The 11,024-nt window shown below is 44.5% G+C and overlaps 1 protein-coding gene across 1 annotated transcript in view; it reads right to left on the reverse strand.

Moving 5' to 3' along the window:
• The window catches only part of Atic (5-aminoimidazole-4-carboxamide ribonucleotide formyltransferase/IMP cyclohydrolase), a 25,857-nt gene extending 15,089 nt beyond the window's left edge, over positions 1-10,768 (reverse strand). Inside the window, exons 1-7 of the mRNA XM_005361415.2 lie at positions 10,648-10,768; positions 10,304-10,430; positions 7,255-7,331; positions 4,840-4,906; positions 2,677-2,765; positions 2,150-2,301; positions 1,706-1,862 (exon numbers count right to left, since the gene is read on the reverse strand). Coding sequence (XP_005361472.1) covers positions 1,706-1,862; positions 2,150-2,301; positions 2,677-2,765; positions 4,840-4,906; positions 7,255-7,331; positions 10,304-10,430; positions 10,648-10,666 — 688 coding nt within the window. The 5' untranslated portion in view covers positions 10,667-10,768. The remainder of the gene's footprint in view (positions 1-1,705; positions 1,863-2,149; positions 2,302-2,676; positions 2,766-4,839; positions 4,907-7,254; positions 7,332-10,303; positions 10,431-10,647) is intronic.
• Positions 10,769-11,024: the final 256 nt, after the last annotated feature.

An 11,024-nucleotide genomic window follows, 5' to 3' on the forward strand; every position in this document is an offset into this window, starting at 1 on the left:
TGTAGACCAGGCTGGTCTCGAACTCACAGAGATCCACCTGCCTCTGCCTCCCAAGTGCTGGGATTAAAGGCGTGCGCCACCACCGCCCGGCTGGAATGAAAGTACTTTACAGAGCAAGGAAGGCCAAGCAAAGGTCGGTCCTGTGCACACCATTAAGACTACTCTATGGTACAGAACTGAGGCATCAGTAGACAGCATAGTCTGAGAGACTCTGGGAGACTGAGGGATTAGGTATCATTAGGTACAAGATGTGGCTGTGCAGAACAGTGACAGACAGAACATGGTGCTCCCTGGATGGGAGGGGTACGAGGAGAGCTCTCTTCATCTTTCCTTAGGCTGTGACAGAAGAAGCCAACAGGAGGAACTGCTGCTTGCCAACAGGGAAACATGGGCCATATAAAGCATGGCCTGCCTTGAGTATGTGCTGAAGCCTCCCAACAGGGCTAGGGCTCCACACCTAGAGCTCGCCTCTGCCTCTGCCACATTCCCACCCAGGGGAACAGGGCAAACTACCAAAAATCCCTCCAATAAGTCTACAAAACTTCATGTAGCAATTTTTCTCTAGGTAAAAGTCTCGGTTTTGGACACAGGTCTTTAAAAAAGGGGGTAAAAACAGTTGCTTACAGCAAACATGGATAGTCACAGGAAGTCCCTGAAACCGACCAGATTTACCAGGCAGGGACTACTGGGAGGCTCAGACCAGCTGAGCTGCCTGGAAAGGACACTCTCCAGCTGTCGATCTGAGTGCAGGCTGTGCAGTGTGCTCCAGGATTCTAGCTACTGTGAGCTGTCACCCATGCGGGGTGGGCTTTGGTGATGGGGCTGTCACCGTCATTTCTGCGGCTATAAATAACCTCTCACCAATATTCTTACAAGTAATCAATCAGTAGTTGACTAAGCTGGGCTTTGGTGGTACCTGTATATTGGTCTTTTACCGGTTCCCTATCTGAAGTGAGTACACATGCAGACATTTCCCCAGGAACGGTGTCACACAACACAAACCCACAGTTCTGATTCTCAGTTCAAAGAACTGTCCTTCACTGTCATTTCTTTCTTAATGAGTCATTAAAATTACTGACTATATTGCATGTGTATGTGTGGACGTAGAAGCCTAAGGTGATGCTAGAGAACACTTCTGACCCAGGACTGACTGCAGCCACCAGGCTAGCGTGACAAGTGCCTTTGCCCCTGAATGAGTACACTGGCCCCTCAATGCTATTTAAGGTCACACTACAATGCTATTCTGGTCTACTACAGCTGGCCTTTTAAGCCATCAAGGAAATCACTTGTAACATTTGCCAAACAGACAGTGGCTCCTGACCCACTGTAATACACAGGTTTCTCCCTGGTGCTTTCTCCACTGCTTGAACTACCAATTACAGAGGTGCCACAGGACTGGTCTGGGGGGCCCTCTTTTGGGAAATCCCAGGAGTCCCACCTGATCTCAAGTCTTCCAAAACATCAATGTCTCCAAAACTGTATCTCCAACTTCAGCTTTGTGTATCAGCCAGGACCTGTGGCTTGCCAGGCAGTGCACGATGTGCCATTCTGACACCTAGTGTGCAGTCCAACTGAAGCCTCGATTTGGGATGGTTATAAAATGAGGTATTAAGTAATTTAGTTTGTATTCTGAATGGGAGTAACTTCAGACACAACACAGAGAAAACCAGGTATCTAGATGCAGCACACACTCCTTATACTTTACCTGTGATGGGAAGCTTGGGTTTCAGTGTATACAGCTGGGCAGGAGTCTGATGGGGGTTCATCCCATACCGCAAGGGCATCTGGGAAATTCCTTTACTGTACTGCTTTCTGAAGTAATCTGAAATTGCTTCATCATATTGTGCAGTATGAGTGAATGCCTATAAAAAGTTGCATTTCGTGAGATATTAGGAACACTTCCCAAGGACGCTTTTAGGTACATAGCCTTACACCTATGACCCATCCAAAATAAACCTAAATAGTACAGCTAACCTTTCTGCCTTTGAATCTGACAGAGAGCACTCCTAATTTTTGACCTCTCTGTGTATAACAAAAGGACTGAAGTCCCAGGCAGAGTGCAGAAAGCTGACTTTTAGGAGAACTGCATACTGCTTGAACTGGCACACAGGTAAGACAGACATTGTTTGACAGGATCACAGAAATGCACCTTCAAGGCCAAGTGGCGCCTGGTCTCCAGGGAGGTGTCCTTACTATCAGAGCCCTGCATCTCTGCAGCCACTGCCACGTAGTCCTCTGGTTCACATATGACTGTCACTCGAGCATGGTTTTTGGCTGCAGCTCTCAGTAGGGTCACTCCGCCTTTGAAGAACAAAATACATTATTTTTCTTCGGCATTTTGCTTCCAGTTCATGAGCTCTCCAGTCACTGTGCACAAGACCTTAATTTCTGACTTAAAAAAATAGGGGGAAATATCCCATATGAATAATACACAAAGTAATTAGTTTATAGTTTAATATTTTCTAAGCCAGATGGGGTGACACACCATGAGAATCTGTGTACTTTGGAGACTGAGGCAGGAGGATCACAAGTTAGAGGCCAGCTTGGGCAATGCAGCAAATCCCTGTCTCAACATGAAACAAAACCATGAATACTCAATAATGAAAAGAAAAACAAAATCTCAAAGAGAATTTAACCTCCACCCTCATCAGTTCTGAAAAGTTTATCGCAACTTACCAATATCAATTTGCTCAACAGCTGCCTCAACAGTTACATCCGGAGAAGCCACCGTCTTCACGAAGGGGTACAGGTTACAAGCAACGACCCTGACAACCAAGGAGAGCTAGCTGTCACTGGGAAGCTCAAGCTTTGTCACTTACAGCTTGCTAGGAATAAAGCAAGTTACTAAAAACGTGATCAAACCCCATGAAGATCTAAAACATAAACCGTAAGTCTGACATTTTCAAATTCCTTTCTTAAAGATTGACTTTATGTTTACAAGGATTTGTTTGCATGTGTTTATGTACTCATCATACATGCAGTGGCCGTGGAGGTCACTGGACATCAGACCCCCAAGAACTAGTCACAATTATTGTGGGGCCATGTGGGTACTGGAACCCAAGCTTGGGTCCTCTACAAAACAGTAAGTGCTCTTAACCACTGAGCCACCTGTCTAGCCCCAACATCTTGAAACCCTTAGAAGTTATATAGAAAAGAGGTCTGGAGGTCCACACTTGCAGAACATAGAATCAGCACACATTCTGGATAGGGTTAATGTCATCCAGACCAGCCTGCAAGCTTCATGCTTGCCTGGCCTTAGCTAACTATTAAGCCCTTCAAATTTCAAAATTTGTTTTTTGGCTGGGAATGATAGTACTTTCAACGCTCAGAAGATAATAGAGTTTTAGATCACCCTGGGTGCATAGTTAAAACTCCCACCTCAAAACAAAACATTTTAAGAAGAATCAAAATTCTAAGAGTATAGAAAACCTCATTTTAGACTGTGATGTTTACCTAGGATATTCACATGTACACCATTTCCCCAGCAGACTGTGTACATGATGGAAACACTTCAGCACTCAAAGGGTACAACACTTGTTTTGTTTCAGAGCGGTCGTAAGTGTGAAGACCAATGAAAGGAGAACTTCCCAGTTCACTGATCAGGACTGTTGGCAGGGCCCATAGGTATGGGTGCATTTGGAACTTACTTCGGTTCCTTCAATGTGCCTGTCAACAGTTCCAAGAACAGAGATGACAATGAGCCCCCACATCCATCCACAGAACCTATAGAAGTCCCACTGCCTTTCCTACAAGTGTTGCACAGCAACCCTAAACTCTAGGGAGAATGCAAGGGTCCCTGAATGGCTCAAACAGAGCAGGAAGACCCATAGCTCTCTACTTCAGATTTTACTACAGGTCTTGCATAGGAGTGTACACTGGCATAACCACAGACAGAGACCAAGGATGCCTGAACCACGTGGAGGGAAGAACAGCCTTCAACAAATAATGCTGGGACAATGGACAGTCCAAAATGCATCAAATTAGATCTCTGCTCACACCTCTCCATATATAAAAATGGCTGGGTGTAAAATGGCACACCCCTGTAATCCCAGCATTTGGTAGGTTGTCAGGAGAGGCTAGTCTCAACCACGCAGCTGATATTCTGTCTAAATACAAACAAGCAAAACCTAGAATCACAAACTCAACCACAAAATCAGAAGCAAAAAAAAAAAAAAAAAGAAAACCCTCATCACCATAATGAAGTGTGTCTTAGGTATGACAGCAAAGGCACAAGGTCTAAAAGAAAGAAACTGGACACCATGAAAGCAAAACTGTGATGGTCGAATGAGAGACAACACTGAGCAAGAAACAACCCAAAGAAATTGAGAAATCAGCAACCAAGTGAGACTGAACACCACTAAGAGCAGGGGGTGTTGGTGGGACGTACAGATGTAGGTGGTAGACAAGAGCGTTCTAACAATGAATATGGTGATGATTTCACCACTTCTTTTGAATATACTTAAGACCATTGGATTGCATCCTTCTAATAGGCTGAACTGTGTAACACACAAACCAAACCTTAATAAAGCAACCGTGGATATTTAAATCTGAACTTTCAAAAGGCAAAGACTGTGTGGCTAAGGTCTAATTCAGTGGTGGGATGTTTGCTTCAAATGCATGAGAACAACAAAGCATAGGTTGTTTCAACTTAAATTATATAGTTTGCAAACATTAATTTAGTAAAATTAAAATGCCCATAAATACACAGACAATGCACAAAGTGTTTATACTGTGAGCATAGGAGAAGACCACTCACACAGCGAGGACAGGAGACATCAGGTTCAGCACTACTTATCTGAGTTCTTTAGTTCACTCAAAATTCAGCTTCAAACTTTTTACCTTATAAGATTGAAATCAAGTCTGGCCATGTCAGCAGTATCTTCTGGAATATTTCGTGCCAAGATTCCTAACGTAATAAAGTGGAAACACAGAGTAAGGTCAGAAATTCGGTAGCTTACACTGTGTAGTCCCACAAGGTAAACCCTCTAGTATTCTTATTTTTTCTGAGACAGGGTCTCACTCAGTAGAGCAGGCTGACCTCAAACTCAGAGATTCACCTGCCTCTGCCTCCCAAGCACTAGGATGAAAGGTGTGCACCCTACACCAAAGACAGGGCATCGCTTCATTGCCCAAGCTGGTCTTGTACTCTTGGGATCAAATGACCCTCCCATCAGCCTGCTACTTATTACAGACCTGTGTGATATTCTTAAAGAACATTATATACGTTTGAAGAGTTTTGAAAGAAAAATATTAAGATATTTAACAGTAGACACCAGTGGTCCAGGTCTGTACTTCTAAGCAACCAGGTCAAGGCAGGAGGATAGCAGGTTTGACAGCAAACCTGGGCTACACAGCAAGACCAAAGCAAACAACAACAGAACACCTGTTTCCTCAATACTTAAATCTCACCTGGTCTAGTGGCCCAAACCTGTGATTCCAGCACTGTGCCAAGAGCTCCAGACTAGCACAGACTAGGATGGAGTCTAGATTAGACTTGCCTCACAGTGACTGTCTCAAAAAAACAAAAGAAATCTAATGCTTTTTCTTATGCAAAACAAACACAATTCCAAACCCCAAGAAATTGTAAAAGGAATGTTTACATAACCTCTGGCAGTCTTTCAAATCTACATTTCATAAGTAATAGCTCACGACTTGACTGGTTATCCTTAGCTTTTCAGCCCTTTTCCTGTTTGAGATTTATTTATATGCAGGATTGTTTGGCCTGTATTATATGAATGCACACCACCCACACCCCATACTCAAGGTCAAACGAAAGGACTGGATTCCCTGAAACTGGAGTTATGTTGGGGTTTTGAGCCATCCTGTAGGTGTGAGAAACTGAACCTGGGTCCTCTACAAGAGCAGTCAGTGCTCAACTGCTAAGGCTGAGCCATGCCTCCAGCACTAGCTCTGACCATCCTCAGAAGTTTTACCACACCTTGCAAGGCAGAAATAGACTTCTTGCTGCTATTACAGTCTAGAGGGTTTTCTGTGCCAGACAAATGAACAAAGGTCACATTCTTTTGAGAGCCAGTTACAGTCTAACAGTATATTCTAAGTCTAAACTACTGCAGAGGTGTACAGTCAGACTATAACAAAGAAACACTGCAGTCCAGATTAGCTAAACTATTATTGGGTCAAGATCAACAGCAAGAGAGGAAAACAGTATGAACTTGTCCTGGAGTGCCACACCAACTCCAGTGTCGTCTGTGTGAAATGACATATGTCATTATGCCGGACAGGAGCTACGTGTCCTATGGGACTAGGCTTCCTGGAGGTCAATGGCAGACAGCCTGGTATTAGCCACTGCTGAGGCATAGATGGGTTTCTCGAGTAGCTGGCTATGCGGGATATGGGCTTTGCACAATCTCTTTTATAATAATGATATTCTATATATCTACAAGACAAGGATTATCTCTTCAGGAACAGCTCTGGCATAAGGAAGCACAGTATGGGAATGTATAAGACTACAGCAGAACCTTTGTCATTCACGGGGTGTATGATGAGCAAGGGAATAGATGGGTTAATGTTGATGGACAAAGACTGTTATATTATACTTTGAACTTTATAGATAGGCTTGCTAGATCCCAACCCCCATGGTGTCTGCTGCATAAGAAGGTACTAAAAAGTATATTTCAGCAGGTGCAGAGAGCTAATTAGGTATATTTGGTCACTAGATGAAATAAAGGGTTAGGAAGAGGAAGGGCCATGATAGCGATAACGAGACAGAAACTTTCTATTCATAAGAAGAAACCACTTGTCTGAGGTTTACATTCCCAAGGACAAGATTTCCTCTTCTAAGGATGCTTTATGTCTAACACCTGTTCCTGATAATATACTTTTCTTAAATATCGCTGATGTGACTAAAAGAAGCTTTCATACTGTGCCAACCAATGACATATGACCTTCTGATTTGTTCTTTGATTGAATACTATATAATGAAAACATGAATTCAGTAAAATCGCAGCAGATTCCAACCACTCTCTTGTGTGTTGTGTCTGTCATTCGCCGAACTTGTGCCTTCCTGTTACCAAGACCCTGCTTTTCCCACGGTCTGAGTGGCTCCCCTGAGCCGATCCAAATCACTGGATTGAGGCCAGTTATAAGGGATTATAAGGGATTCTTGAGATGTGAAATAAGAAAGCACAGACAGAACGCACAAAACAAGAAGTACACTTATGACTTACTGCTTACACTCTTTGAAGCTACTAACTAAAATAGTTCTGTTAAAAAGTGAAGGCGACAATCACTTACCAGCATGGACAGCAGGATGCAAGGTTTTCACACGTCCCCCTAACATTTCAGGAAAACCTGTTAGCTCTGACACATCTCTGCAAACAGAGTAATGAAAAGTTACTAAAGCATCATTTCCAGTACTCCGCCACCAAGTCTACTAGACTCAGTCAGAGATCCCCAGCCCCAGTCCAACTTAAACAATGTATCAAACCTTTAATGTTTTTCACTACACTAGATTTCAAAAATCTAATGTATTTTACAAAAAATGTTTTGTTTTCTTTATGTTTTAGAGAATCAAAGCACTGGCTTCACAATTTTCAGAGATATAAGTCAGTATCTTTAATCAAGAAATAAATTCAGCACATAAATAAATAAATAAATAAATAAATAAATAAATAAATAAATCACACCTTTAATCCAGCACTTGGGAAGCAGAGGCAGGCGGATCTCTGTGAGTTCAAGGCCAGCCTGGTCTCAAGAGCTAGTTCCAGGACAGGAACCAAAAATCTACGGAGAAACCCTGTCTTGAAAATCCAAAAAAAGAAAGAAAGGAAGAAAGAAAGAAAGAAATTCAACTGAGAATCATTTATAGAGAATTTAACAACATTAAAAATGTCTTTGAACTTGAAGTATCGCTCAGTATAGAAAGTCTGCCTCAAGTACACAAAACTTGTATATACAAACAAAACCACACAGAAACCAAAAAGGAGGAAAACTAATTTAAATTGACAAGAGCTGGGAATATTGTTCATATAGCATTTGTCTTGGCTATGTGGGGCTCTGGGTTCAATTCTCAGTACTATGCACAGGGGGCGGGGAATTCAGTGGCTAATGGGGTAGAAGGTCTTCTCTGGGCATGGTCACATTCCTGAAATCCCAGAACTCAGGAGCCTGATGTCTAGGCCAGTTGGGACAACACTGTGAGCCAGTCTAAACTGGTTTCTGGTTCATCAAGAGACTCAAGAAAGGAAAAAAGGACAAGCACCTGCCTAGGAGTTTGACAATCTTTGAGTTCAATTCCTGGTCCACGTGGTAGAGGCTTCAAGGTGTCCTCTCCCTGCCTGCCTGTGTCAACCCTAACTAAAACATGCAATAACATTATTTTATTTTTATTTTCTTGAGACAGGGTTTCTCTATAGCTTTGAAGCCTGTCCTGGAATTTGCTCTGCCTTGAACTCACAGAAATCCACCTGTCTCTGCCTCCCCAGTGCTGGGATTAAAGGTGTGCCCACCACTGCCTAGATGCAATAAAACTTATTTTAATATCTGGAGTCTAAATGTGGAGCCTGTAATCTGCTCACTATTGCACCTCACTAATGGCTCTTTGCTGCACAGGGCAACAGTCAACTTCCCGGGAGAAAATCTTGACCTCTTAGATAAAATGGCCTTGGACAAGTTACTTCTTTGTACCTGTTTCAAATATGTACTCATCCAATAGGACAACCAAGAAAAGATGGGAGAACAATTGCATGAACTAATAATGGAAATTGTCCACACTCCACGCAGTAAACTTGACTGAGCCAGGCTCTAAATAAAACATCTGGGCCACACACACTCGCTCTTTGTAGGAAACACACGTAAATTCTCAATTTTTAAAAGATATGCATAATCCAGCACTCACTAAGGAGGCTGAAGCAGGAGGATTACAAGTTCAAGGCCAGCCTGGGCAACTCATAGAGACCCTGATTGTAAATTAAAGTTTCTAAATTAAGCTGGGCAGTGGTGGCACAGGCCTTTAATCCTAGCACACTGGAGGCAGAGACAGGCGGCTATCTGTGAGTCAGAGGCAGGGCTGGCCTACAGAGCGAGTTCCAAGACAGGCTCAAAAAAAAGCACACAAACAAAAAGTGAGCTAGGGATATGGCTCAGTAACTGACTGTCAATCCTCAATACCACCAAAAGAGTAAGACAAGGGACTGGAGAGATGGCTCAGTGGTTAAGAGCACTGGCTGTTCTTCCAGGGGTCCTGAGTTCAATTCCCAGCAACCACATGGTAGCTCACAACCATCTGTAATGAGATCTGGTGCCTTCTTCTGGTCTGCAGGCAGACATGCAGACAGAACACTGCATACATAGTAAATAAATAAACCTTAAAAAAAAAAAAAGAATAAGAATCAAAAAGCTATGTATGGCACAATGGGGGCAAGTAAGGCTTGGGCAGTGGCATGGAAACAGGAGTGACCATCCGACAAACCTTTAAACTAGGTGACACATGACGTAAGAACTCCTTATACTTCAAAATTCTGATTCATCTGAAATGCGACAGCAACAATGGTGGACATCAACTGCACCTCGCAACAACCTTGCCTGCTGTCCCTGATGCTCTTGCCTCTCATGAGAATCTCAAGAGACAAGATGCCAAAAGATACTGAGGAAAACATGTATTTAATAAGTAAAGGCATTCTTGCAGTCTGAAGCGGTCAGATCTACAGGGGTTATGCATTGCTCACAGAGAAACGGGTGGATAATAGATCTCTACAGAATTATCCATAGGCCGAGAATTGTTATGGCAACAAAGACAGAGAGATCTTTTATTTTCTATCTGGAATTTATCCCAGTGGTATGTCCTCCTTCTAAACTTCCTATCCTGAGATTTTTTTTTTCCCCTTTTCTATCTTCCAGCCTTTCAGGGGTCATCTCCTGACACCTCTTGTCAATCAATCCCTTCCCACTTACCAGTCAGGTGGTAAGGAGCTTGTGAGTGAGCCAGTAACTTGTACTTTGAAGATGCTAATGGAAGAAGCAGCTGGACCTCTTAACTAAGTTAAAGCCAGGCCTTGAAAACTGAGAATTTGTGCTTGTTCTCCAACAAATGGTCCACCTAACTTAATTTGCTTGCTTAACAGTGGCTGAGTGTTAGGGTTCTAAAAAAATCAAATCTCTCTAGTTCTAACCCAACTTCTACCCCTTACTGTTTGTTAGGAACCTGGAGGTTCCTCTTCCACCGGCCTCACAACGTTATTAGGAATAACAGGTTATTTTTCTCAGTGTCTGATTGCATCTCTTCCGAGTTAACATGGTCACGTTTTTCTCCCTGAACTTACCTTAACACTACGTACTTCCTTACCTGACTGCCAGGCCAGCATCCCTGAGCGCTTTGGCCGTGCCTCCGGAAGCGACTAGACTTAAACCAAGAGATGCGAGGTTTCGGGCAAATTCCACTAGGCCAGTTTTGTCAGACACACTGAACAGAGCTGAAACAGAAGGCATTTCTCATTATTCGCGGGCTTTGGCACGGCGTTCTCCCGGGTATGGGGAGGGGACCTGCGAGTGCAGGCCCAGGCCCAGCACCGGGACACAGTCGGCAGGCCCGGCCCCTGGGCTTCCCCGGCTCGGCCAGCGGCGTGCTGCTCGGGCGGGTGGCCGGGCTTGGGGCAGGCGGGACCCGGCCATGCTCCGCGAGGGCCTCACCGAGCTGGCCTGGAGCCATGGCTGCTGCGCTGGGTCGTGGAGTAAGAAGACGGACAGGCCACGTGCAGACGCAAGCAGGCAGGACCCCGCGGGTTCAGGAAGCGGTGGGCGGGTCGGGGTGACACGTGACCCGAGGTCCCGCCCTCCCCCCCCCCACGAAGCTGCAGCCCAGGGCCGGAGGTGTAGCTGGGCGGGGCTGCAGCTGATTCGGAGCTGGGAATTTGCAGCCCCGGGCTTCCGGGCTCAGCACCCAGATCTGGGCGTGTACGCCCGCCGTTCGCGGGTTTTCTGGGTGCAGCCAGCATCCAGGGAGGCGGGGCGGCCAGGGCCTGAGCACCGATTCTGGGGAACTAGCCAGAGAAATAAGCAGTCCTCGG

Source organism: Microtus ochrogaster, linkage group LG4 (genome assembly GCF_000317375.1).
Source record: "Microtus ochrogaster isolate Prairie Vole_2 linkage group LG4, MicOch1.0, whole genome shotgun sequence".
Classification (NCBI taxonomy): Eukaryota; Metazoa; Chordata; class Mammalia; order Rodentia; family Cricetidae; genus Microtus; species Microtus ochrogaster.